This window comes from Poecilia formosa, unplaced genomic scaffold, assembly GCF_000485575.1.
Source record: "Poecilia formosa unplaced genomic scaffold, Poecilia_formosa-5.1.2 Scaffold295, whole genome shotgun sequence".
In the NCBI taxonomy this organism is placed as follows: Eukaryota; Metazoa; Chordata; class Actinopteri; order Cyprinodontiformes; family Poeciliidae; genus Poecilia; species Poecilia formosa.
The window spans coordinates 696,269-722,148 of NW_006800234.1; the positions used below are offsets into that span (position 1 = coordinate 696,269).

The following is a 25,880-nucleotide window of genomic DNA, read 5'->3' on the forward strand; positions in this document are numbered from 1 at the left end:
AGATAAAGCTCTGCTTTACAGAGAGCGGGGCTCTGACTCATAGGACGTTGTACCAATGTTTCCCATCCTCGGGAGAAAGAGACGGGACTGAGGCAGTGTGTGACCTGAAGTCTCCTGCCAAATGGGTGGGATTGTTTACATCTTTGACCACGGTGAGATTCAAAGACAATAAGCTACTGGGGTGGACCTTCGCCTCTCCGTTTTCCCTCCGAGTAGGAGCCTTCTCAGAAAAGATGGGGAGACTTTCCCCACACGGTTGTGGAAAATTATTAAAACATCCGACAGCTCAATTGGTTCGCTGATGAATTGGTGAAGATTCATCTATTATTCCAAAGGCCGTTTAGTTTCTGATCAATACCGAAGGGGTGAAATGACCAGCTTTAACATAAATAAGCTGAAAGGCATTGCTCATTTTCCCTCTTAAAGAATCACTCAACCAACAATTTAAGAACGATAAGTTTATTCAAAACTACATGAACAGGTTAAAGACAAGTGAGTGCAAATACTGCAAGTCAGCCTGAAGAAGACGGAGACAGAAAGTATAAATATAAAGAGTAAAAACAACGTTGCCTTATCCAGACACTCCATTGGTCGTGCTGAGAAAATCCTGAAAAACAAATAGGTGCAGCATGAAGTTTGGTTTGTTACCAACACAGAGCTATAATAGTTTGCTCATGCAGATGTACCTTCAGGCAGCCGTTGGACAGTGTTTTCCCCCGCTGCTGCTCTCTGTGCTTCAGATACTCACGAGTGAGCGAATCGGCGTCATCCTGACTGAAGAGGAGTTTCATGTTTTAGGTACATAAGACTGACAAGTGAAGAAATTGTTCTGAAGGCTTCGTTGTGTTTTTTTAACGGCTCGTTCTGTAAGCGGCAGTCAGCGGTTAACGATGCAAAAGGCTAATATGACAAAAAGTAAAGAAGGTCAACGTTCGGTGCTTAGAAAACTACATTTTAGTACAAATTTACAGTGAACCGCATGCTTACAGTTTTGGTCAGACGTTTGTAAGGTTGGCGGCTCCATAGCATAATCCCACCACCACCGTGCAAATTGCTTTGCTTTGTAAAAGCGTTCATTCCTGCTTGGCATTTTTTCCACATTTTGTTTGTCTACAACCACAAAGTTCAAATTGAGTTTCACATGATAGAATAACACAAAGTAAATTAAAGTGTGAGGAAAATGATACATTCAAACATTCAAATATTATTTCTTCGAAGTAAAAGTCTAAAAAGGAGGTGTAACCAGATTGTATTTCTCTTTTGTTAATTACACAAAGTATTTTCTTGTTATTCAGATTGCTCCTTTACATGAATTTACACCTCTGAAAACTGTCGTCGTCATAGCCGTGTGACATCGGGAGCCTGTCCTCTTTATTTCTTCTTCTGTGGTATTGTTAAATTGTTTGCTCCCCTTAGGTCCTGCAGGAGAGGTGGGTATTGTTCTTTTCTTTTTTCTTTTTACCCAAATACATCCAGTTTATTTATAGATTTACTAAGTTATTTTTCATTATCATCACTATTATAATAAATCTGTTCCATAATGTGAACATTTAAGGGAACTTACAAATGTAAAGTAGAAGGAGTTAATTTTAGTTTCGCTGTGTACTTTGGTTTTGCGTGGGACTTGGAGCAGGCAGCACAATGACGCGGCTGTTTTCTGTTTGTTCTTCCCGTCAGAATGAAAAGAAAAAACGTGCCACGGCCTAGTTTTTAAACAAAACCAGTACAATGGAAAAAGGATCTGGCTACAGAGGCACGCATTTACTTTACTTTCAGTCGTATTTCTATACCAACTTTACTTACCTAGTGGCACAAATCTGCAGATTCTTTGCCAAACAGTCAAGTGAGTCAGATCGCAAAGAATCTGTGAACATTTATTTGCAAGTCTTGCCACAGACTCTTGGATTTAGGCCATACTAACTCATAAATATGCTGTCATTGCAGCTCTGTAAGCTGATGGTTGTCATCCTGCTGGAAGGTGAAGCCTCCACTTCTTCTTCTTCTTCTTCCAGGATTGATGTGTGTCTAGCATCTTCATGATGCTGTTTGTTCTCTAATGTTCGCCAATAAACCACTTGGACCTTCAAATGTGACACTAATGGACTCTCTTTACCAGTTGGGTGACTTCATAACTACGCAACATCTTGTGATTGTTTATCACGAAACGTCTCAATACCCACATGTGAAAGAAACAAATTTATTTTTAAAATAATTTATGAGGCGTACCTCATCTACATGTGAGGTGACGACTGCAGTTTATTTTTTGAAAGAATTCAGTTGATATTAATACTTTTGTGAGCCACTGAACACAACTAAAATAAAACTTGTTAGCCAAAAGTTGCCCCTCCCTGCAGCTGAAGCTGCTTCATGCTATTTTAGTTCATAAAGTCACAGTGTTACTTCTTTATTTCTCGGTGCCGTTTCTTGTCATCCATCTTCCATATATGGTCTGTGGGTTTCCATGTTGTCTGAAGCACATTGATAAAAACAAAAACGCCGACCAGCTGGAGTCTTGGTGGAAGCCGGCTTGCAAAGACACAAATAATCCCACCCTGAAGTTTTGCTTCAAGATGTCTCTATTGATTTGGATCAATAGTCCTGTCCTGGATGACGAGTCCACACCAGCGTGTTCTCGTACCACAATCTGATTCTTTGACAACGAGACGGGACGTCTGAAGCGCTTTAAGAAAAAAACTAATTTCCACGAAAAACAACAAATCCTTACCAGTTCTGGCTGATCAGGCACTCCACCAACTCCTTCAGCTGGTTGGGTTGGCCACTGGACACAACGAGCTGCTTCAGGTGGGCGAAGTGTTTGGTTTTCATCACTTTCTGGTGCTGTCCATTTTGGCTGATGAACTGTAAGACCGTCTCCCTGATCTGAAGGAATATAAAAGTATCAGTCTGTAGTTAGAACAGAATATAACCCCAATCAAAAGTATTTCTGTTAAACAGATAAACCGTTTTGCATTTCTGTGGCGATTTGAACAGAGTCACCAACAGCTTCCTTAACTTCACATCATCAAACTCATCCAGCATAATTTCCTGTTCCACATGTTTTCTGGGAGTCGATGACGTCAACGCGTTGAAGATTAAAGAGAGGAAAAATATACATCAGTGTTCTCTGCATGAAACATGCATTTAGAAAGAAGTGACACAAACAGGATGGAAGCTGAATTTTTGTACAGGAAGAACCTGTAAAGCTTGAGGCTCAAATGTGAATCAAGAAACACAAACCTGCAAAAACAAAGTGACAAACTACAGCAAACCAGTTCAGTTTTTGTAAACTATAAATGGATTGTTTATGTAAAACAGTAGAAATAAAATTAACTGCTTGATAATTGGCAAGCAGTATTACATGTAAAGTATTACAAAATAAAGTTTGAAGCAAATGCTCACTTTAAATACCTTTAAATTTAGCTACAGATTTAGTCAAAACCGCTCCACTAGCGGTCTGAGACTTCAAAATCCAGGAGTCTAAAACGTTGGTAGGTGTTATTGTCAAACAGTTTATGTAATTAACTGCATTTTAAGGACAGCTAAATTCAATTTTAGCCCAGGTCGTTGAAAGGAGTGAGAAATTACTTAAATAGTACCTTATGAAAAGATCTCAACATGTCATGTCCTGATTTAAGCATATTCAAAATAAGACCGGACGTGAGAAAATGACACCTGTCAGTTTCGAAAGAGTAAACAAGTCATTAATTTAGACTGTAGCAAACCACAATGAAGAAAATAAATCCAGAAGTAGAAGAAACATGTAACAGTAACTGAGCCATCAAATTCACTCCAGGCACGCACAGAGTGTTCATAATATAATGTAAAAATGGCATCCTGATGGAGACTTCTAGGATGAAAACCACTGCTGGCCATGAAGAACAAAAAAGCATGTCTTAAATTTGATTTTTAAAAAAAAAATCATCTAGCTCATCAAGTCAAACATGGTAGTGGCAGTATCATGCTCTGGGGAAACTTTACCGAACAGCTGAACAGCTTGTTGGGAGCATGAACTCATCCTGAGGGAGAACATCTGGCCAGAGGTTTATGGCCTAAAACTCAAGACTGCTGGGATTATGTAGTGACACAATGATTCAAAGCACAACAAGTTTATATCTAATGGATAAAAAATATAAAAACAAAGACACTGAGATGCTGGGATGTACCATGAAAAAGGTTGTTGATGCTCTAAAACCCGCCAACGTGAAAAAATAAAAACATTTCTACAAGGAAGAGTGGCTCAAACATCCTCCACAGTAAACGATTAGCTGCCAGTGATGGTTAATGATCGATTGCTGCTGCTGACATCAAGGAGAGGCGCTACGTTTTTACATAGCGGCAGGCTGGTTTGGATAGCTTTGTTCCTTTAATAAATTAAGTTGTCATGCAAAAAGTTAGGCTTCACTTATTGCTTTCTGCTCATGTAAAAATCAGCCTCACGTGTTTTCCTCTAAAGATGCAAACTGTTGTGAGGGGCGAATAGAAGGATTTCTGATCCAGTCTGACCTGTGAAGGGATTCCAGCCAATTCGCCCGTGTTCATGAACTCATCCACCTGCTCAAGGACGGCCACTGGGTTGCACATGGACAGAAACCCCTGGAAAACAGCGGACACAGCGTCTGGCCACAGACAAAGCCCAGAAGCTACATCCTTTCCTCGTGAAGTAGACGCCAACGCTCTTACCTGGATCTGCTGTGCCTTTTTATGTGCACAGGGGATGAGAAGCAGAGTTCCCAGAGCGAAGGCGTGAAGATTGAACTGGGCAAACCGGTTGGCGATTCCTATCAAGTCCAGATTCAAGAGGAAGGGACACCTACAGAAAATGAAAATAAAATAAGAACGTACAGCTCGAGTACTGATGCCTCCAGTGAGTGAAACACGGGTCAAAAACAGGCAAAAGGTGATGCAGCTGAAGGCTAATTAGAAAAGTGCAGAAAATGAGATGAATATACAGACAAGATAGTCATGATTAGAGATGGGCCAAAACTGCTAAATTGAGAGTTCAAAGGAGCCCCTTTAAATTAAAGTAAATAGATATTAGTTTTAAATGACTAACAATTTTTTTATTGTAGATCTAAAACGTCTCTGAGTTTTGCCTTATTAAGAGAAAAACATGAAGTTTCCTCATTTGACTACACCCAGAGAAAGGATATGTGTGTCTTGTTTTTCAAAACAACTTCTTGCATTTAGCCAGGATGAATTAAGGGCTGTGGCCAAGTCTGCTCTCAAGTAAGTTACTGGATGTCCGACCCTGTCGCCACGAAATTACAATTGAAGCAAACAAAACAAAAGACAAACTGGTTAGTAAAAGAAAAATTGTTCAGGCTATAAAGATTTTAATCTGCCAAAGGGAATCTTTCTCTAAAGAACTTAAAAAGTGTCCATCTGCATCAACTGCGTCAGTCAGTCATTTTCGAATTGCAGATGGAGTTTGTGTCAAATAAAAGGCATAAAACCTCCGCTTCACATCGATTCATATTCACGAGTTAGAATGGCCCAGTCAAAGCACAGGCCCAAATTCACTTACAAATTTTCATTCTCAATCCAATCCAACTGAATTTGAACTATTTTGCAAGCAAAATGAACAAAAATGTTGCTCTGCAGACGTGGGAGGCTGGTAGAAGAGCTGATCTGAAAACACCTGCAGTTATCACCCGAGTAGGCAGGAAACAAACGCCTCCCACACGTTTCAGATTCTGACTTCAACCCCCTCCAAAAAAAACTTAAAACCATTCATTGTAAACCATACCACTCCTTTGGAGTCAGCATTAGAAAAACCTACTTGAGCAGGAGAACAAAAGTCCGGTAGAGCATCGCTTGCTGGTCTGGGCTCAAAGGAACCGAGGCTGTTACCGAGACAAAAACACAAAACAATTCAGGATCAATCAAGATAAACGCTCACCAATAATTAAAATATGCATTTGTGACTGAAAAAAACAAGACCAAAACTCAACAAATGCATGTAAAATATTTCAACACAGTGAAGAGCGGGTTCTGTTTGCTACTGTCTCATGAAACGTTAAGTGTGGAAATTTAAAGGAAGGCAGGCACTGCCAGCTTTTGCTGCTAGAGGAAGGATGAAGGCCCAGAGGTCGGCCCGCTGTCCGCTATGGAAAGACGCCCCAGGCTGGAGATTCGCCTGGCATCAGTCGAGATCAGGCAAGTATCCAAGGAGACGGGTGGAAGCGGGATACAGCCAGGAGAAGCAGACAGGAACTCCATTTAAGGCGAGCAACGGATTGGGGGAACCGACATCTCTTCCCTCTGCTCAGAGGCTCCGTCTTCCTCTCTCATGTGTCTCTGTCTGGTAATCGTGATGATCTGCTCATATAAAAGCTAAGATCACTGAATGAAAAGAAGCAGAGCTTTCATTGATGGTTGCTGCTTTTTTTTCCCCCTCATCTTTTCTTTTTAACAGTCAAACCTTTCATTTGGTAGGTTTTCTTCAGAAATGTTAAGTTTCTGCTTCCTGACTGGTTAACATGCTGAGGCTTCAAAGTAATTTAGTGCCACGGCCTGCTGGAGTGACTGTCGGTCCCCATTGGGAACGAAGGTCTGTAAGTGCAGCTATGGATACATTAAGACAGTCTGGGAACTCTGGGATAAATGGTTTTCTCCTGAATAATTAAACATGAAGATCCCTTTGCTGTAGTTGGAGTATTTTCTCCTTCACATCTTGAAGAAATAACCAGGGGGTCTGTGAGGATGTGTTTCTGTTTTAGTGAATGTCTCCACACAATGCATCAGGAGGATTTATGCACTTTTAGTTTTCATTTTCCTTCAAATATGTCTGATGGTGACACCCACATCTTAGTAATCTGCTTTTATGTTCATATATGGGATATGAGCAACACTGTTTCATCCCATGACTCAGTTTGGGTGGAAAACTGAAAGTTTCATTATAATGAAGCTGTTTTTATCTTACGTACTGAGAAGTTTTAGTACAAATATTAATGCAAACAGGGCATTGCACAGTTTATCTCATAATTATTCATGACTCTAGGAGAGTTTTTTAAATTAAGAATCTATGTAGACCTAAAGATGAGGGTGATGGCAAGGAGGCTCTCCGTCCTCAAAGTGAATCACCAAACACGGAAACATGCAAAAAGCTGTTCATATGTTTTTAAGGAAGGTTTTATTAAAACTAAGATTTGTGGGATACTGAAAAGGAGGCCAAATTTAAACAAAATGTAAATTAGAAGATTTTTTTTTTCTTCAAAATCTCACAATAATTCTGGCTTGTATTCCTGTGCCACAAGGTGATCTGCTTTAGTGTTTTACATGTCATACCTGAGACAAACGGTGCCAGGATCATACTCCTCCAAGTCCTGGAGAAACTGGAAATCTGGAAATAAAACAAATCATCTGAAGTCCATCTTTGTTAAAACTGCATCTCCTGTTGTTGTGGTTTTCATTAAAGGTTTTATTTTTTCTCCATTTATTTTCGGCTCCACGCCTTCTTCAACAGGACATCCGGTGGAGGGACTGACATCTGCCGCGTAACAGACCTTACAGGTAGCAATGGGCTTATTTATTTATTTATTTTTTTGTCTGTTTTAAATAGGCGACCCATAATTAGGAGTGGTATTTTTTATTATTTTTGTTATTGAAACAGAAAATAGACTAACTGCAGCAATACCTCCCATAAAGCTGGCACAGCCACAATCGCTTCCAACACCGTCTGGAGGTGACCGATCTGCAAGAAGCAGATGCACGCACATTGGAGTTGTAACAAGCCAACATTCGATTATTTTCCCTTAAAAACACTTAACAGTACTTTTTTATTATTTTTTTTAAAGACAGAAGCTCGTATTGTTTGGTAAAGGTAGAAACTCTGGTGCAGGAGCCCTCACCAAATTGAAGCCCAGCAGCTTCTGAAGCAGACTGTTCCACAGCTGGGGGTCGTACACCTGGTACTCCAGACACAGGTCGGCTACCAGACGCACAGCCTGCAACAGCAACAACCGCTTCACGAAATGTGGCAGAACTTGGTGGATCTAAAGCTTCCTGCCAGCACGTACCTGTGGCTCATGACTGTGGTTCCTCCACAGGCCTTTCACCAAGCCGTCCTTTGGGCTGCTGAGGAAGGACTGAACGGTGTAGGGGATATTTAATGCCTCCAGCTGAGACACGAAGATGTAGGACTTCAGATAACATCTGCGTGAGACGATACAAACAAAACGTTCGTGCCAACTCGTCCTCTGATTTCAAAACTGCCGTCTGCACGTTTCCTGGCCTCTCACTTAAATTTGCTCCTGGGGATCTGCAGCTGAGCCTCCAGAGTCTCTGCGTCGGCGAGGCGGATGAGGCAGAGCAGAACTCGAGTTCGGTGGCAGAAAGTCAGACGAGGACCAGAAGAGCTGAGAGGCTGCGGAAAGCGGTTTAGAGGTAAAGGCAAATTTTACTCATACAGAACATTTAGAAGCAATTCCTTACAGCTGCTCCAAGGTGCCGAACAGAGGGGGGGGGAAAGTATTTCAAAAGTTAAAATTCAGATAAAAAAAATTTAAAAAAAGAGGAGCAGCTGCATTTTGCATCATTTTGAGGAAGGTTAAAGATGATGAATCAGTTCGTCCAGCTCAAAGACAGACATCAGCCACTTTCACAGGACAATCTTTCTCGAGTCAAAAATAAAAGTTTTTCAGACACACCCAGGTTTCAGCAAAAAGAATAGGACTCAGCAGACGGATCGCATCGTCCACGGGGTAGGACTGCAGCAAGTGGACCGCCCTGCGGGACGGTAAACGACAGAAAATGTGTTCAAGCTCTTCGTTACTGCATGCGCTATGTCAACCATTTGATAATCGGTAGAATAGAGTGAATATGTTCAGATTTTATTTGCGTCGTTGTAGTTTTTAAACCAATGTTTGCAGGACAACGTTTAAAGGAAGAAGTTCATGAGCGGGCCGAGGAATGAAGCTTCTGCTTTATGCATCCTGCCTCTTCTAATTTTGCTTTCTTAAAGCTACAGCAGGAAATTTTGTAAATTAGTGCAACTTTATTTGGGGATCAAGCAAAGCTGTGATATTTACCTCAATAAGTCTGGATCCTCCTCAATGTTGGTCACACAATCCTGATTTCCTATTTCCTTTAATTTGGGGTAAAAATAAGCAAGACAGTAAATGAAACAGAAAATATCCATTTGATTTGAATCGATGCAAATTCTTGGTTATCATGAAGAAAAAAGAAATTGTTGCAGACCCTGGTAACAGCCGGGCCTGTTTTGCAGATCCATTTTTCTAACAGCATGTTGCAGATTTTCCCAAGATCCACATTGTTGATTGTGGCGATTTCCCTCACGGCAGCATGTATGTCTGAGACATATTTTAAAAAAGAAGAAGAAGAAGAAAACCATTGTAGTAAATCAATAATAATAATAATAATAAAAAAAAACATAAAACCAAAAATTGAGGCTCACCGGGAAAGGTTTGACCTCCGGTCTCTCTGTACCGCTGCTCCACGCTGCTGTGTTCGTACAGGGCCATGATGAGCCGGGCGGGCAGGCCGCTCAGCTTCAGGAGCTCTGGGCTGCTCAGCTGACTGCTAATTAGCATGTTCTCTGTGGCGGAACGCTGAAACTGCAGCTTCAGCTTCGACAGGAAGGTCTCCCCTCGGGCCCGGGCAGCTTCCTGTGAGAGAGCCCAACGCTGATCAGTCAGAACGTTTCTGAACGCAGTCGGAGACAAACATGTTGGTGCAAATATCTTAGCAAACTTGAAATAAGATTTAACTTAGTGAGACTTGACTTAACTTACAAGTAAGTTTCAGCAAGCTACAGAGGTTTGGTTTAAGTCAGCAACTCCTTGATATTGATGAAAAAGTACAAGTTCCATTGGCAGATTATTTAATTTATAACAAGATATTTTATAAGTTCATTTATCTGTCAATAGAACAAGTACTTTTTCATCAATATTAAGGAATTAATGACTTAAAACAAGGTCCTATATCTCGTCGAAAAGTTACTTTAAAGTTAGCTTGGCCTACTTCAAGTCTACTAAGATATCTGCACTGGAAGCTACACCAAAATCACTTGGGAAAATTTTGTTTTTTGCATTGTAAAGATGCAAAAAAAAAAAAATGCAAAGAAGAAATAAATACATGCACATTAGTGCAGTTGAATAATCTTACTGACAAACCTTTTAATTTAACTCAATTTATCAGATGATGGGGAAAAAAATTTGCACAGTAGAAATCACAAGGGGCACAAATGGTGATTTCATCTTCTCCAAAAAAAAACAAAACAACATTTCACCAGGTTGGAGTGTAAGGAGAAACGCATCTTCCGATGTGTGTTCACACGGCATTTTTGCCTCATCAATACTCTCCTCAAGTTCATGCTTCCTCTAAACTTTAAATGACATGACAGCAGTTCTGATTAGCTACAAACTCAACCGCCCGTCATGAATACGGCAATGTTCTACACAGCTTGCATTAAAACGCATCGATAAAATCTGCCAGCCTTAGAGGAAAGGCTCAACTAAAAGGAAGTGATGACTTCTGTTTTCAGCGTCTCCATGGAGATGGGGAGAGAGACAGAGAGGGAGAGAGAGAGAGTAATGCTCTCACAGTGTTTTTAATAACAGGTCAGAATATTTCAGCTTTTAAGCTCTGAGATGTAGATTAAATTTCACCGGTTTTAGGTCCGAGAGGAGCAGAGCTGCACAGGAGACGCATTTGAGCAGGTTTTAATCATTAAAGGTCTGTGGATAATTACAATGTAATGGGTGGAAATCTGTGGGACGCGGGGCTTTTTTTGTCTAGATTAATGTCAAGTTGTCATAACAAAGACAATTTGAATAATGTCAACTTTGTAGTAAAAGTGTCATGATTTACCGAATGACGATTTATGGCAAGAGTCATAAATATTCATGAAGACTTATTCATGTTCATGTCAAGTGTTATGTCACATTTATAACAGTGTCATATCAGTCTTATTCACACCCCGTCAAACAAAGTGTTAAGTAAACTATGTTTCCGTTCCTGAAGCGAGGGGACATCGTGAATCTGATCGTAAATATATCTGCAGGTAAAAACAGCAACACAGACCTCTAGATTTGGATCTTTGAGCCACGCTTCTCCAAGACCCAAGCAGTACCGGAGAGACTGCGTCTTCTCCAAGCCTTCGGAGAAGCAAGTTGACAATTAGACACCTGAGCAACAAAAACTGTGCAGTCGAGCGCAGCAGCGGGTCAGACCTGGCGGCAGTTCCTGTGTGATCTTATGTGCCGTGGCTGCAGCCCACTCCAGGCTCTGGATGCACTGAATGTACTTCATCATGGTCTTGGCCACCTTCAAAGTCTCTTTGCTGTAGCCGTGTCCTTGAGCCCTTTTCCTTTGCTCCAAGATTAAAGGCTTCATCTTCTTCTCAAACACGTGGTTTGCTGCTGACATGTAAAGCTTATCGAGGCTCACCTGGGGAAAAAAAAAAAAAAAAAGGGAAGGTTACCTTAATTTATGGGGTTTATGCTCATATTTCATGTCAATATAAAGAGGTTTCAGCCGTTTTAGCCAGTTTGCTGTAGTATTAAATACCAAAGTTCACTTTGATACAATGGCAGATTTATCTATAACAATCAGTCTAGACAAACGAATGAACACAGGAACAAACACAAGCATGGATAACAAATTAATGGATAAATAGATACAAGGATGAACAATTTGATGATTGCAACGACATGGATGAATGGATGGAAGACATAAAGATGAAATGAATGGATAAACAGAAGGGTGGAAAATCTGAAATGATAGATGACCAAATGAATAGAGAGATAAATAAAAAAAAGAATGAACAAATCATTTTGTTTTTGACTCTGCTTTTGAATAAGTCCCAAATGGGAAGGATGAATAATTGACGGATGGATTGTTTTCAGTTAAACTTCAGATGGAAACCAACCTTCATCAGTTTGCTGATCAGTAGAAGAGTCGGGAACGTTTCCTCATTCAGCTCAGGAGCTGTAAGCAGAAAAAACACTTCATTTACAAAAAAAACACAAAGAGGCGTCAGAATTTATCTGCAGAGAATCTATTCAGACATTTTTCTAACTAAGGATTTAAATACCACAAAACGGACGACAAATGCAGCTTCAGTTTCCCTTCAGTTGAGTTAAGCATCATCACGCCTGGCTCAAGTGACTTGTGGTTTTTTTGGTGAGATAAAGTAATTAAAACAGAGGGAGAAGAGGTCAACTCACAGATAATTTTCCAGAAGTGTTTGGTCTGCATGAGCAGGTGGAAAGGCAGCCTGCTGCTGGACAAGGGGTTCGGCATGAGACCGTTTTCCAGAAGATACGTGTTCTCCACATCCGAGGGAGGAGAAACTCTCCTGTAGGACTTCAGGTGCTGAAGGAGGCCCATCGCCTTTGAAATGAAAACAGAAAAAAAAAAAAAATGGCCACATATAAATCTCCTGATCCTAGAGGAAAATCAGGTTTAAATTATAAAGATGGAAGAGAGTCTTTGCTTTCACCTGACTGAGGGAGAAGGCGGCCACATACTCATCTGCAACCTGTATGATCTTCAGCACCACTCCGATCCGCTCGTAGTTGTACGGGCTGAGCTGTTTGAAAGATGGAGACATTTTGTTTAACCTCCAACAAACTATTAAAAAAAAAAAAATTATTATTGTTCAATAAAAGGACTTAGAGGATTCATGTGCAAGTAGAGGACGATTAAAATAGTTTCGAGTGAGAAACCGTAATGTCTTAGAACACAATTAAAGTGCAGCACTGTTACCTTGAACAGGGCAGTGCAGAGACTGGCTGTGAGCTCGCTGGGGCTGCTCAGCATGGGGATGATCTGCAGGATCCGTTCCAAAGCCTCTTCATCACACAGCGGCTGCTCCTCATCCAGGCTGGAGCCTGCTGCACCCGCGCTGCCGCCGTCGTCCTCTTGCAGCAGCAGCAAGGTGGTGATGTACTGGTTGATCACACGATCACGGTCCAGACCAAAAGTACTGCAGAGACACAGAGGGGTCATTTTTGTTTTTTTTTTAGACAGAGGGACCCAAACAGTAAAGAATCGGTAAAAAAAATAAATGTTAAAGAGTTAAGAGGAGGCGGGTGTCTCACCTGCAATACTGGAGGATAATATCGGGGGTGATCTTCCTGTTCTTCACCATTTCGGGGATCAGACAGCTCTTCAACTCCGGACGCTGACGAAACACCGGCTGGATGGAGATCTGAGGCAGAGGAAGACGTACAAGAACGTGATTTGTCTTATAAGGAGGAAGTGTCACCGAAGCTGGAGGAAGAACTGCATTACCTCTAATTTTCCAAGCTTGACTCCCCACTCTGCGTCGGTGATGACTGACACAAACTTCTTCTGCTCCTCTGGTTCATTGTATAAACTGCAGAGATCGGCCCCAATCTTCGCCACCGCCTGGAATAACACACACACACACACTTTCTGTAGATACCAGGGACACAAATATTAACCAAATTAATTTGGTAATCCTGCCTACCAGGATTTTGTCATAGTTTTGCCAGGTGTTATCTATGACTTTCCACAATATTTTGAAGACTTCTGTTTTGGGTAGGAGTGTACAAAGACCAATCGCCAAATCGCAATCGACCACTCTCCAGTTGAACACCTGCAGCCCCAAAGAAGAAAAATACATCATGAACGTAAAACGCCCTAAAATACCGAAAATTTCGAGCTACAATTTCAGGAAAATAAGCGTAGCACGCTCACCTTGTTCAGAAGGCCGACAGCCACGGCGTTCAGAGTGGATACTGTTGCTTTCCTGACATCGTTCAGACACACGTTGTACTTCTTAAGATTGTGGGTATCGTAAAGCTGAGAATGAATACAGTTCAAGTAACTCTTTTAACCATGTGAATAATGCTCTGTATTTATCTCAACATCACAAACAGAAAATAATAATTTGTGGAAGGTAAAATGGATGAGAATGTAACATTTTGCTATTTGAAGGATGGCATTCATATGCATCAAATTTAGAAACTTGTATCATTTTACTCTTATGCAAGCACATGTTTTCTCTGTCCTACTGATTTTTCTTATTTTTAAAAACCTGTTTGAAATAAATCAATCAAATCAAATAGAAAAAAAAAAACCTCTGGATCTCTATGGATGAGTGAATGAATGAACTATCACGTCATAATTATAACACGCTCAGTCTAAGCAGGGCTAAATGGATAGTCTGATTGTATGTAGTAAAATATTTAAAGCTGAGATCAATTTAAAAAAAAAACATTGCAGTAATAAACACCACAAAAATATAAATTTTTGATATATATTTATATTCTAATGTAACTGGTTAAGTGAGTTTAATAGATATTGTTGAGCTTTCAGGGACGATCTCAATCTTTCACAATCATTACTGGTTTTTATTGTTCCAAATCCTGCTAATAGAAACAAGTGACAAACAAATCGATGAGAAACAAGAACAACTTTCATGCTTTATTGTAAAAGGGGGGGAAAAAATCTATATTTGCTGGTAGAGCCTGACGTGAAGAACAATTGGTGGTTATATTTTAAGTAGAAAGTTTCACCTATGGAACTCAAAAAGTCATTTAGTTTCAAAAACACAGAAAAATGGGACAATTATGCAAGAAACACAGCACAGGTCAGTCCTACCTGCACGCTTAGCTTTGTGTCCATAACATTTGAGGTGACGTGCTGCAGACAGCTACCATACGAGTTGACCAGCTCTCTGAGAGCCAACTCCAGCTGACTGCACTCCTGCAGCATCTGCAGCATGCTGGTCAGCGGGCCGAGGAGGGTCTGCAGGTAGTTTGAACCTTTAAATAGGCAAAGTTAGAGTCAAGGTTAATGTCATTATGTTAGGGTGGGGGAAAAAAAAGATGAATTAAAAAAAAACCACCTACCGTCTTCAAATGAGCAATGTGACAAACAGGAACAATCCAACGGAAATAATTTAGTGTCTGCAAGAATAACAACATATCAGAGCTGCGCAATCAGAGTGAAACTATGCTAGGATATGAATGTGATTTTTTATTTTTATTTTTTTTACCCTGGGGAATAGGCAACAGGCAGTTGGTGATTTCATACTGCACAGGAAGAACTGACACCGGATCCAAAACAATGCAGTCTTCATTAAAAACATCCTGAAAGCTCCACTGAGAATATGAATCTTTTCCCGCCTCCAAACTCAAGTCCTGCAGCATCGCAAAATTAGGAAAAGATTAATCAGTTGAAAGCACACAAATGGACTTCCTGATTATATTTCTTTGTTTCCATAAAGAAATCCAAACCAGATTCTTTTATTTTTTAGGTATTCACATTAACTTATTTGTGAAAAACCAGAGTGACTTTAACATACTGCACACATTACCAGGGCAAATTTAGCAAACTCAATTGTCCCTTCCAAAAGTATTCAAAGTCTTCGAATCTCACACGGATCCCCCACACTATTCAGATTTTTATTTGCAAAATTAACTTTGAATGGTTATCTGGAATGGTTGCAGCAAGAAGGTTCTGGGTTCGATTCCCAGCCCCGGTCTTTCTGCATGGAGTTTGCATGTTCTCCCTGTGCATGCGTGGGTTTTCTCCAGGTACTCCGGTTTCCACCCACAGTCCAAAAACATGACTGTCAGGTTAACTGGGCTCTCCAAAATTGCCCCTAGGTGCGAGTGTGTGTGTGTGTGTGTATGCATGGTTGTTTGCCTCTGTGTTGCCCTGCGACAGACTGGCGAACTGTCCAGGGTGAACCCCACCTCTCGCCCGAAACGTTAGCTGGAGATAGACACCAGCAGCCCTCCCGACCCCACTGAGGGACAAGGGTGTAAAGAAAATGGATGGATGGATGGATGGATGGTTATCTTCAGCACAATTATGCTCATGTTAGTCTATGCTACACAAAATCCCAACAAACGCACTAAAGTTTGTGGTTGTAACGTGTCAAAGTGTGAAAAGCTTCAAGGCTTATGAATACTTCTGCAGGCCACTGTGTCTAGCAACAATGCTGACCTTTGCGATGAAACCGTAGTCGTCTGATAGTTGACACTGATGATACACATCCATGGCGATCCGTGTGCACTTGCAAAGCTCCAGGCAGTCCAGCAGCAAATCTAGAACAAATTATTTATTTATCCTCTGGGAATTTGAAACATAAAATCGATCGCATGCTGTATTTCAAATTTACTATAGGATTTTCGTTCTTTTTTTTTTTTTTTTACATTTTTTTGTACTAATGCTATTTACATTATAAAAATGCATCTGAAACACACACAAAAAAGGAGATAACCAATGAATGCAAGTTATGCAGAAAGTGACATAAAATTCAGCTCCAGTGAGAATAAAGACTGACCTTTCCAAAAATAAAACCCTGTTGACCAGTAGGAAAAATTTACATTCAGATTTTACCAGAGTTGCACAAAGTGATGGCTTGGCAGGCCAGATTGTGGATGACTGCAGGCAAATCCATGCCTTCAGGAATCACCATGGGAACATCCGCCTGAAGCATCTGGCACAAAGTCTTGGCAGCGGTGAACAAAACCTTCCCTGTGTTGCTGTTGGAGTGGTGCTCATACAACTCACTGAGGACACAAACAAAAGACAAACATTAATGTTATGTGATCCTCACTGCTTGAACAGAGTTCTGATCATCCACAGGAAAGTCGTCTGGCATCCCGACCTGAGGATCTTCAGGGCCTTCTCCACCTTCCCCACCCTCAGCGCCCGCAGGCCGAGGTCAGACCACAGTTCCTGTTCGGTGCGCTGCAGCTGCCGCCCGAGCCGCCGCAACCCGGCTTCTGTGGAGATGGTCTTGGTCTTCCCGTCGGGATCATTCGCCACAACCGGAGCCGACAGAGCCTCCCCCTTGGACGAGCGGCGAGCTCGCGTGTTTTCGTACGCCGTGATGTGATGATCCTGGATTTGCTTCCTGATGTTTGGATCTTCGTAGTTGGAAGGGGTGAAGAAAACATCAAAATCCTCCTGAGGAATCAGGTAGAGAGGCAGCAAGTTACAACTTAACAGTTGAAATGTCATTAAGAAATACACCAGATAATGAGCGTCACCTGCAGGTGTGCGATCGCCTTGAACATGATGAGGTTGGAGTCGCACTCTATGCTTTTAATAGCATTATCTGCAAAGAACAAGAAAAAAAAACGGCATTAAGACTGGGTAGTGTAGGTGTGAATTTATAACAACCTTCTTGTGCATGTTGCAGATCTCTATGACTGTTGGAACCTAAAATATCCAGAAAATAAACGATAATTGAACAAGGTAACGATAATTAAATCCATGGCTACAACCAAAGGATCTGTAAAAAATAAACTATTTGACCTCTTAAAGATTCACATTTTACTTCTTTCAGACAAGAAAAAATATCTAGAGTAAAAATAAATGCCATTTCAAATTGATAAATTAATTTCGTTAGATTTGAAGAAAAAAAAATTGCTCCATAAACATAATAAAAAGGTTGTGCCACCACTGGGAGCAAAAACTGCCATCAAGCATTTTTATTTAATTTATGATGATTAATGAGTATTTTTTTACATCACTGTGGAGGAATTTTATCTCACTCTTTTTCACAGAACTGTTTTAATTCAGCCACGCCGCTGGATTTTTGAGGATGAACTTCCTTTTTATGGTCATTCTGCAGCATTTTAGTTGGATTTTATTGTACAGTCATGCATTTACTCAGGTTGTTTTTGTCTGATTAAAATGCAAAACAACAACATAGGAAATCCTTATGGGTGATGGGACTATATTTTCACATCTTTAGCTGTGATTGTGTTTGAACAGAGATGTTCTGTGGCAGTTTTTCATATCAGACTCTGGTTTATTTTTTTTAAACTATTTGCCAAATGAAACTCTCTGAAGCATTTCAAACTTGTTTAGAAACAATGTAAATGGCTGGAAGTTTTTAGTGAAGTCCTATTTAGAGGCATCTGGTGGATAAAAGTATGAAGAGCAGCTTGGATCTACGGGTTAAAACAAGATCCTCCATTAAGGCTGCCAAGGCTACAGAGTTTAATCATGTGACCATGATTAAACTCTGTTGTTGTTTACAATGTTGATATATATATATATTCTGATGTGCAGTGGAGTGAAAAGATCTTACGTTTAGTTAACTAAATTTCCAAGACACTTAAAATATTCATCTGTGATCCACAATCAACAAAATTACAAGAAAAAAATGTTTGCAACACTTCAGCTTTGTCTACTGAATCTATGCGAGTTTCAAAATGTCTCCAATTTGTTCATGATACTCAATTTTCTTTTAGATACAAGTGTATCCAAATGACATTTTCTGAAACACTTACGTTTCTGAATGAAATGCAGATATTTTAGAGCCTCCACCATCACCTGAGCTACGGCCATCTGGTGTTTCTTGTGCTGGTAAAGACAAGAAAACAGAACCATCGAGTTAATTTAATGGAAACAGTGATCATATGCATATTGTAAGGTTGTTTTTTTTAATGTCCTTCTGTTTCAGATTTTTCCCACGTTTAAAGGGAGCTCTTGTCCATCAGCGCTTGTACATGTGTTGTTTATGGATCATTTTAAACCGCCAACCAAAGCCTCTCATAAATATAGATGGAGTATTAATCAAAAGTAAATGCATAACACCTCTCCTCCTCCCACCTCATCAGATATGTGGACTTTATCCTCCAGCTGCAGCCGAGCCCACGACGTGAGACGCTCGATCACACACTCCGCCTCTGCAGAAGAGAGCCTCTTGAGGACAGTCAGGACTTCCTCGGTCTGAAAGCAGCACATGAGACTTTATCCAAACTCCACAGAAATGCACACAGATAAAAAGAAAAACAAAACAAAAAAAACCTCGTGTTTTAGCTCACCTTGCCTTGGCCTATCAACTGGGTGAGATACAGGTAATTTATCTGTGTTGTCGGCAGCTTGTAAGCTGCTGCTAAGGTCAGGGAGTCCTCTAAAGACATGGGCAAGTCTTGCTTCAGGATGTATCGAATCAGTGACTGCAGAAAACAAGACAACAGACAGCAGCTGCTTGGTGGTGTTATAAAGCAGCGGAGGCACGCCTCGTAACGTTGATTAATCTGTTATTACCAGAACTTGAGTGCCGTTGGAGAGGTTGAAATTGCGGATGCCGTAGCCACGGAGAAGCTTCCGAATCTCCATCAGGCGGTAGCTCTCCTTCAAAAGCTCCTGTCTGAAAAAAAAAAAAAAAAAAAAAAAAAAACTGTTGAATCTCAATTTATTGGTGATTTTATTTTGACAGAAATGTCTAGAAGTGAGGGTTTTACAAACGCACTTTGGTCCATCCATCTCCAGGTACTGCTGCACGAGCCTCTCCACCACGTTGCTCCAGGGCACCACGGCTTTCTGCATGATCTCCAACACGGCATCCACCTTCAGCTGGGAGCAGATTTTTACAACTTCAGACTTTCTTCTGTCTGCATTCGTTTTTTCTCCTGCTAGAGCTGACGTTCTTCCATCCAACATAATGAAGTTAGATGTGCATTGTGATGTGTATGATGTGCTTAACTCACATCAGTGTCAGTCATGCAGCTGAGCACAGCCACTGCTTTGCCTTCCCATCCAGTGAAAAGGGTTGTGGTCTGAGAACTGCAGCGTTCCAGCAGATCCTGGAGAAAAACACAGCAGAGAGGGCGTTTAATGACAATAGAAACATCTAGCTTAGGAAGAAGTTACTATATATTTGCTTCTACAAAATGTTCATACATTTCATGATTCAAATCTGGATTTTTTTTGTTTGTTTGTTTTTATAAAATTCTGGATATTTCACCTTTGAACCAGCTGGAAGAATAAGGCTGTGGTTTTTGCCCAATGATTTTATGGACTAATTTAGATCATCTCTATTTCAAAATCTATAACTTTTGGCATAATCAAATAAGGAATGAGGTCTCTTAGTCTAAAAAGGCAAAGTTTGTAAACTTTATTACTTTTATTTTCCTTGTACCATCTCAGAAAATAGCAGTGCCTGGTCTGGTATTTTGATCGACTGTGAAATTGCAGATCAACAGATTTAGGGTTGTTATGAGAGGAAAAAAAAAACAAAAAAAACAAGGTGCAATCAGTCAGCAAGTTGAAAAGCAAAACACAAATGGATAAAATGTAAACTCAAAGATGAATAATTGAGCAAATATGACTTTTTTTGTTTCTTAAAGGGCCTGGAGATGACGCGTTGTGAACTGGCGTTCTATAAACAAACTGAATTAAATTGAAATTGAGCCATGTAACATAAGTCAATTAAAAACCACAGCATTTATTAAGCAATAGCAAACTTTTAGAAAATTTAACAGGTAAATTAAATCATACATTTCTGCATACTTAACCATCTCTGTTCTCTACTTATTCAGACCTGGAAAATTATGAAAGCAAATTCCAGACTCTGTTTACACCTCTTTGAATTTCTAAATGTATTTAATAAAAAAAGTGTGGATTAATAAAAAAAAAAGTTCTTTGCATTGTCAAATATGAAAGGGTATTTTTCAGCTGTGATGATGCTTTGTCTGAGTAAAATGTAATTTGAATATATGCAGCAGAAAAGGATCATAAATAAATATGACACTGGAGAATTGATGTTATTCCAAATAATTCAAGTATTTAAATAAGGCTTTACATTTATTAAATAAATGCTGTATTTTTTTTTCTTTTTAGTTAGAATATCTGTTTAACTGAATATATATTTAATCTTGGTTAAAATGGTGCTTATTGGTAGAGGCGTTTTACCTTAATGTACTGTAGCAGTAACTCATCAAAAGGAAGCGCGTGCTCCTCGGCGTATGGCCGAACGCTTCTTTCCACTGTGGCGGCAATCAGCTCTGGAGCTGGAACTTTGTCCAGCATGAAGAACGCCACACTCAACCTGCTTCCCTGTTAATGGTGGGGGAAAAAAAACCCTCGTAAATAACGTTTAGTATATGCAGCAACTGAATAACGCAGAAAAACATTATTAAAGCATTTACAAAACATAAGAAACAAAGTGAGTCTGAGTTACATACTTGGAATTAAATTTAGGAAGACGGGACGTGGGAAGGACAAAAATACAAAAGAAAGAAGAACACAATGACGGAGCGAATAACTTAGAAAACACAAAGAAAGAAGGAAGGAAGCAGCCCTAAACAGATGCAATAAGGAATAAAAAACGGGAACTTCTTTATCCAAACTTATCTAGACCTGGAAAATACTTCTGTGAAATTCCTGTGTTTTTCAGACTGCCACTGAACCCTGTTCAAACTGGGCCGCAACTTTAATAGCGGTCGAAGACATAATCCGTTGTTAAGTCTGGACAGAGCAAATCTCCAACAACAAGCAAACCTTTTCAAAGACTGAGAGCGACAGCCTGCAGCTGTACTTGTGGTGAAGGTCCAGCAGCTGACGGAGGTTGGACACAAGAGATCTGAGGCTCTGCAGCTCATTTGCACCATCACTGTCATCCTTCAGAGACACGGTTAGCAGAAAAATAAATATTCAACTATATTCCATAAATTTGTACGTCAGGGTGAAGAAAATACAATAAAAATGTCTCTTACAATGGATTTCATCCAGGTCCATAAAGAGGGAAGCCCAATAATGGCCAAATCCAGCCCATTCTGAGGCCAAGACCCCTGAAGGATTATTAAATTCATCACAATTAATCCGTATTATAAGTCGCTTTTTTCATACCATTACCTTAAGAAATCTGAAGAAATTTCTACACAGTGTCTAAATATGCTACTGCAATAATTCATAACCAAGTGTAACTAAAGACACACCAAAAATCTAACAAAATGTCACAGTAATCATTATTTAATTAAATGAAATGATCGTCTAATTTACCTTTTCAGTTAACTCCAGATTTCTTGCTTTCAGCTCGAGCCATTTAGCCAGGATTCTCTACAAGAAAGATTATTTAACTTGAATAAGCTTCATACACTAAGGAAGGTACTTTTTTTTTTTTTTTATTTGAAAGTGAAGTCATTCCACCTGTCCTCTTGGAAGGACTCTCCTCACAAAAGGGACAAAAACTGTCCTAAACCAAGGACAGAGGTCTTGGGACGGCAGGTCCTCTGGGATGGCACCGAGAACTGCTTCCAGACTCTTCTCCTTAAACTCCAAAGCGATCTGTCCCTGCAGAATCACACATCAAGTCCACAGAAATGTCTCGAAAGTGCTTCCGAAGTGCAGCTTTAAGTGCCCTGCTGTTGTTGCGTGAACAAAGCCTTCCCCGAATTATTCGTGCTACCTCGTATCTCAGCCACAGGAGCTGTGCGCCCCTCATGTCTCCCTCTCTCAGGTGGGTCAGAACGTCTCCCAGAATGTCGGTGCTGTTCAGAAACTCAATCCACGCGATCCCGCTGCAGGTGACAGAGCAGCACACCAAGTAACACGGAGGAAATATGCAACAAACCGTACACACAAAATAAGGCGCACGCTTTATGACAAAATATAAGAGGTAAGGGAATAAGACATTGATTTTACTTGAAGTTTTCCACGCCATGGAGGCTGCAGAACGTTGCCAGTCGAGCCAAGGCCTCTTGGATCTGTAAGGAGGCGTACCGAGAGGCAGCGTGGTTTAGCATCTTCTCTGCGGTGTCAAAGGTCGGCCACGGAGCTTTGAGGCAGTAGTCCACCACATACTGCTCATCCTGCAGAAACAGACACAGCCTCTGTTAGCGTCAGCATTCGTATACTGAAATAATCTAGATAGAAACCAGAGTCAAAAAAAAAACAAAAACAAAAACGTACTGTGATTTTCATCAGGTTTGTCTTGGCCTCATCTACGAGTTCGGACCAGACTTCCTGTCCGTATCCACCCACTGACGCCGAGGCCAGCTGCTCCAGCACAAAGTCAAGCTTCACTTTGTAAACAAGCTGCACAAAAATAAAACCGTCAGCCCACAACCACCTTCATCAGAGCAGCAAACCAACCAAAGCAAAAGCACAAAACTCAAGTGTAAAAAGACAGCTGCAGTAGCATGACCTCACACGGAACAAAACCCTGATTCGATGCTTTGTGCAACCTTCTTCTTCAACCTGCTTTACTTGTGGAAAAGCAGTTCTGCTGAACTGGTGATATTTCCATAATTATCCAACTGACTGACCACAATAGTCCTCCAGACTTGTACTAAAGACCCGTAGTATTTAAAGACTTCACAAATAGCATTTACTCTAACAAGGTTTCCAGGGGGAAATAAGCCCATAACATCACATCCTGCAGAGTATCTTAAAAGTAGGATTGGATGAACTTGAAATTTTAATCATTACATATTGTTGCAAGTATTGTGTTCACGATAAAAAAAAGCCCCAAAAAAAAAAAAAAACAACAACAACAAACAAACAAACAAAAAAAAAACAATGAGAACCTGAATGAATTTAGCAAAAGTACCTTAAACACAGATACTTACTCTAAAGAATAAAACTCACTCATTATTGAACAGGGCACTAGTACTTTAAGTACTGCACTTGTAAGACTAAAAAAAACCTACATATCTCCATATATGTTTATATTTTTAAATAAATGTACTTTTACTAATACTCCCACTGAACAAAGAAAGGAAAAAAATAATCATTACAAGCAACAGTCAACCGTATGCATATTTCTTCAATATCTTGAAACATGTTTCAAGATATTTGAAATATATCTTCCAGACTCGTCCCCTCAAGCTCCAGAGAAACTCTAGAGTTTGGAGGAGCATTTCTGCTGTATGTAACGCAACACCAGAAATGCTGTTACGTTACTTTCATTTACAAAACACATGCATTTACCTCCAAATCAAGATCAAATGTAATCGCAAACTTTTCGGCCTCCTCAAACATGTGTTTGTGCAGAAGCCTGCTCAGCCTAGAAACGGGGAAGGAAAACACGGATCTAATATTAGTCTTGTGGGTTACGACACACAGTCCACCCAGAAATCCATCAGATCATACTTGGGTACCTGTTCTCGGGTAAAGCCTCAGTGAAACATCTGACAACAACAGATACCACAGCCTCTCCTCGGCTACGTGCGGAGAGAATTTAAGAAAAATAAAACTTCACTGTAAAAACATGCAAGCGACGGCTGACATTTTTTTGAAAATAACACACAGCGTCTCACCTTTCCGGGTTCTCACAAATCCCCTCGACCAAATAAATTGTATCCTAAATGGAAACAAAATTCATTGTAATGTTGATAGATATTGTACAGCGTACTCTTATGTTATGCCTGAAAAAGGTTTGACTTGCTCACCATGTTTGTTTTCATCTGGACAAGACAGGAGACCGAGGAGACGTCAAGAGAGTAGCAAACACTCATGGAGGGCAGACATCTGATTTGAAGGGAGCTGATCTGAAAAGTAAAAAAGCAGTAGATCTTCAGAAAAGCAGTCGGTAATTGGCTTTCCGAGTTTGTTCAGAGGGAACTGTGCAGCCACCTGACTGCTGTCTTGCTTCGTCAGAGTAATCATCTTCATGCTGCTCTTGTCTTGGCTGCAACCAGCAACAGAAAACATTCAGCTTGGCGTAAAGATTCAGGTTTATATTTGCTACACTGGCCAAGGTTATGCGCGCAAACAATAAGTTGGACTTCAGAGACACATCTCTATGTGTAGAGAGAGTTGCACGACTTTATTACGGCAGACTCATACTTACATCACCATGGAGGCAGAGCCACACTCCGTGGTTAGTTCAAAGTCGTGAATGGCCAGCTCTGGCCAGCAGCGGATCATGACAAGAAAATGCAGGTCCCAAACGCTCAGAACATCCTGATGCAAATTTACAACATAAATGTAAAACATTCAATCTGCCGCCTGCAAAGCAAATCTTAAAGACCCTAAAGCATCGAACTCACCTCGGAGTCCAAAATATACAACAGATTTTCCATCACTACCAGCTTTCTCACACCTGTAAAAATAAGACGCAAGGTAAGAACAAGAAGCTCATTACCATTCCACCTCTACTTGTGTGTCAGACATTTCTGTTAGATAGTTTAGCTAGCTTCAATGCAGTTTCTTTTTTTTTAAGCGTATGAAGCATTCTGCACACGTTGACAGACCACACACTGCAAACTTGCAAACTTATTCATAAACTGAACTTTTTCATACTTTCTAAGCGTAAACTTCAGCATATTTTTGTGTGCACTTATAGTTCAGATAAATACATTATGGTGCATCATTGAGAAGCAGGAGAATGAACTGGTGTTTAGTCCCTGGTAGTCAATATTTGTAGAGTCATCTTTTTCAAGGCATTGCACTGACTTGCCTACAATTTAAAACTTTTATAATAAAAACCATGATTCTGCAAAACAATCACCTTACCAGGAATTAGGCTGTTGTTGATGGACTGAGCAAAACACATCTTTGCCTGAACAGGATCCATCTTCCAGTGAGTCACAATATTTTCTTTGTCCCCCTGCCAAGTTTTGACATGACAGTAAATTTTTGATTTACTTTCAAAGATTTCACTTTGCTTCTATTTGCATGAATCCAATGATGATACACAGATACAGTGAGTAAATCAAACACTTCTTTTGCACACTGACCCCAATAATTAGATTGATTTCAAGGCCAAGACTGAAGATCACTGCTGTACTGCAGCCCTCATCATGGTAATCTTCAGTAGAGCAAAAGTCTACCCTGATGAGACTCTGGAGCTGAATATGGGAAAGAGAGATTGTTACTTATGTGTCATTTAAAGTTGTTTGGGGTTTTGTTAATTATCCTGTCGCGTAATGGAGAAAAAGGGCCTTAGCTCACCTCTTTCAAAGCTCCCACGTCCATATTTTCACATGCTTGCATAGTAAAAGGGTAAAATATAGTTTACTGTGTTTAAAGAGTGGCTCCAAATAAGTACTGCATAAAATCCAACATAAATATTCAATACCTGACTCGATCTTTGTCAAAGCGAGGTTTGAAATGTGGAAAAACCCATCCTTAATAAGAAGAAAGACATGGTACATCCCTGTCACAAGAAACAAGATTTGAGATTTCTAGTA

The 25,880-nt window shown here is 40.2% G+C and overlaps 1 protein-coding gene across 2 annotated transcripts in view; it reads right to left on the reverse strand.

Moving 5' to 3' along the window:
- Positions 1-443: 443 nt before the first annotated feature.
- Positions 444-25,880, reverse strand: part of kntc1 (kinetochore associated 1) — a 27,275-nt gene continuing 1,838 nt past the window's right edge. For both annotated transcript variants that reach the window (XM_016681828.1, XM_007572142.2), the window contains exons 6-62: positions 25,769-25,846; positions 25,642-25,676; positions 25,428-25,538; positions 25,204-25,297; positions 24,738-24,790; positions 24,539-24,651; positions 24,322-24,376; positions 24,138-24,236; positions 24,006-24,049; positions 23,847-23,909; positions 23,677-23,752; positions 22,657-22,782; positions 22,390-22,556; positions 22,154-22,265; positions 21,895-22,038; positions 21,748-21,804; positions 21,462-21,536; positions 21,247-21,366; positions 20,659-20,802; positions 19,455-19,550; positions 19,217-19,320; positions 19,012-19,114; positions 18,786-18,920; positions 18,571-18,690; positions 18,249-18,321; positions 16,998-17,065; positions 16,613-16,914; positions 16,342-16,514; positions 15,946-16,046; positions 14,990-15,134; positions 14,844-14,900; positions 14,593-14,756; positions 13,687-13,791; positions 13,457-13,585; positions 13,258-13,374; positions 13,065-13,174; positions 12,730-12,949; positions 12,464-12,553; positions 12,189-12,354; positions 11,891-11,949; positions 11,193-11,409; positions 11,044-11,117; positions 9,416-9,626; positions 9,199-9,311; positions 9,030-9,085; positions 8,649-8,727; positions 8,241-8,365; positions 8,019-8,154; positions 7,851-7,946; positions 7,637-7,693; positions 7,288-7,342; positions 5,780-5,843; positions 4,681-4,810; positions 4,504-4,593; positions 2,726-2,880; positions 687-774; positions 444-607 (exon numbers count right to left, since the gene is read on the reverse strand). In XM_016681828.1, the coding sequence (XP_016537314.1) occupies positions 572-607; positions 687-774; positions 2,726-2,880; positions 4,504-4,593; positions 4,681-4,810; positions 5,780-5,843; positions 7,288-7,342; positions 7,637-7,693; positions 7,851-7,946; positions 8,019-8,154; positions 8,241-8,365; positions 8,649-8,727; positions 9,030-9,085; positions 9,199-9,311; positions 9,416-9,626; positions 11,044-11,117; positions 11,193-11,409; positions 11,891-11,949; positions 12,189-12,354; positions 12,464-12,553; positions 12,730-12,949; positions 13,065-13,174; positions 13,258-13,374; positions 13,457-13,585; positions 13,687-13,791; positions 14,593-14,756; positions 14,844-14,900; positions 14,990-15,134; positions 15,946-16,046; positions 16,342-16,514; positions 16,613-16,914; positions 16,998-17,065; positions 18,249-18,321; positions 18,571-18,690; positions 18,786-18,920; positions 19,012-19,114; positions 19,217-19,320; positions 19,455-19,550; positions 20,659-20,802; positions 21,247-21,366; positions 21,462-21,536; positions 21,748-21,804; positions 21,895-22,038; positions 22,154-22,265; positions 22,390-22,556; positions 22,657-22,782; positions 23,677-23,752; positions 23,847-23,909; positions 24,006-24,049; positions 24,138-24,236; positions 24,322-24,376; positions 24,539-24,651; positions 24,738-24,790; positions 25,204-25,297; positions 25,428-25,538; positions 25,642-25,676; positions 25,769-25,846 (6,185 nt within the window). In that variant the 3' untranslated portion in view covers positions 444-571. The remainder of the gene's footprint in view (positions 608-686; positions 775-2,725; positions 2,881-4,503; positions 4,594-4,680; positions 4,811-5,779; positions 5,844-7,287; positions 7,343-7,636; positions 7,694-7,850; positions 7,947-8,018; positions 8,155-8,240; positions 8,366-8,648; positions 8,728-9,029; positions 9,086-9,198; positions 9,312-9,415; positions 9,627-11,043; positions 11,118-11,192; positions 11,410-11,890; positions 11,950-12,188; positions 12,355-12,463; positions 12,554-12,729; positions 12,950-13,064; positions 13,175-13,257; positions 13,375-13,456; positions 13,586-13,686; positions 13,792-14,592; positions 14,757-14,843; positions 14,901-14,989; positions 15,135-15,945; positions 16,047-16,341; positions 16,515-16,612; positions 16,915-16,997; positions 17,066-18,248; positions 18,322-18,570; positions 18,691-18,785; positions 18,921-19,011; positions 19,115-19,216; positions 19,321-19,454; positions 19,551-20,658; positions 20,803-21,246; positions 21,367-21,461; positions 21,537-21,747; positions 21,805-21,894; positions 22,039-22,153; positions 22,266-22,389; positions 22,557-22,656; positions 22,783-23,676; positions 23,753-23,846; positions 23,910-24,005; positions 24,050-24,137; positions 24,237-24,321; positions 24,377-24,538; positions 24,652-24,737; positions 24,791-25,203; positions 25,298-25,427; positions 25,539-25,641; positions 25,677-25,768; positions 25,847-25,880) is intronic.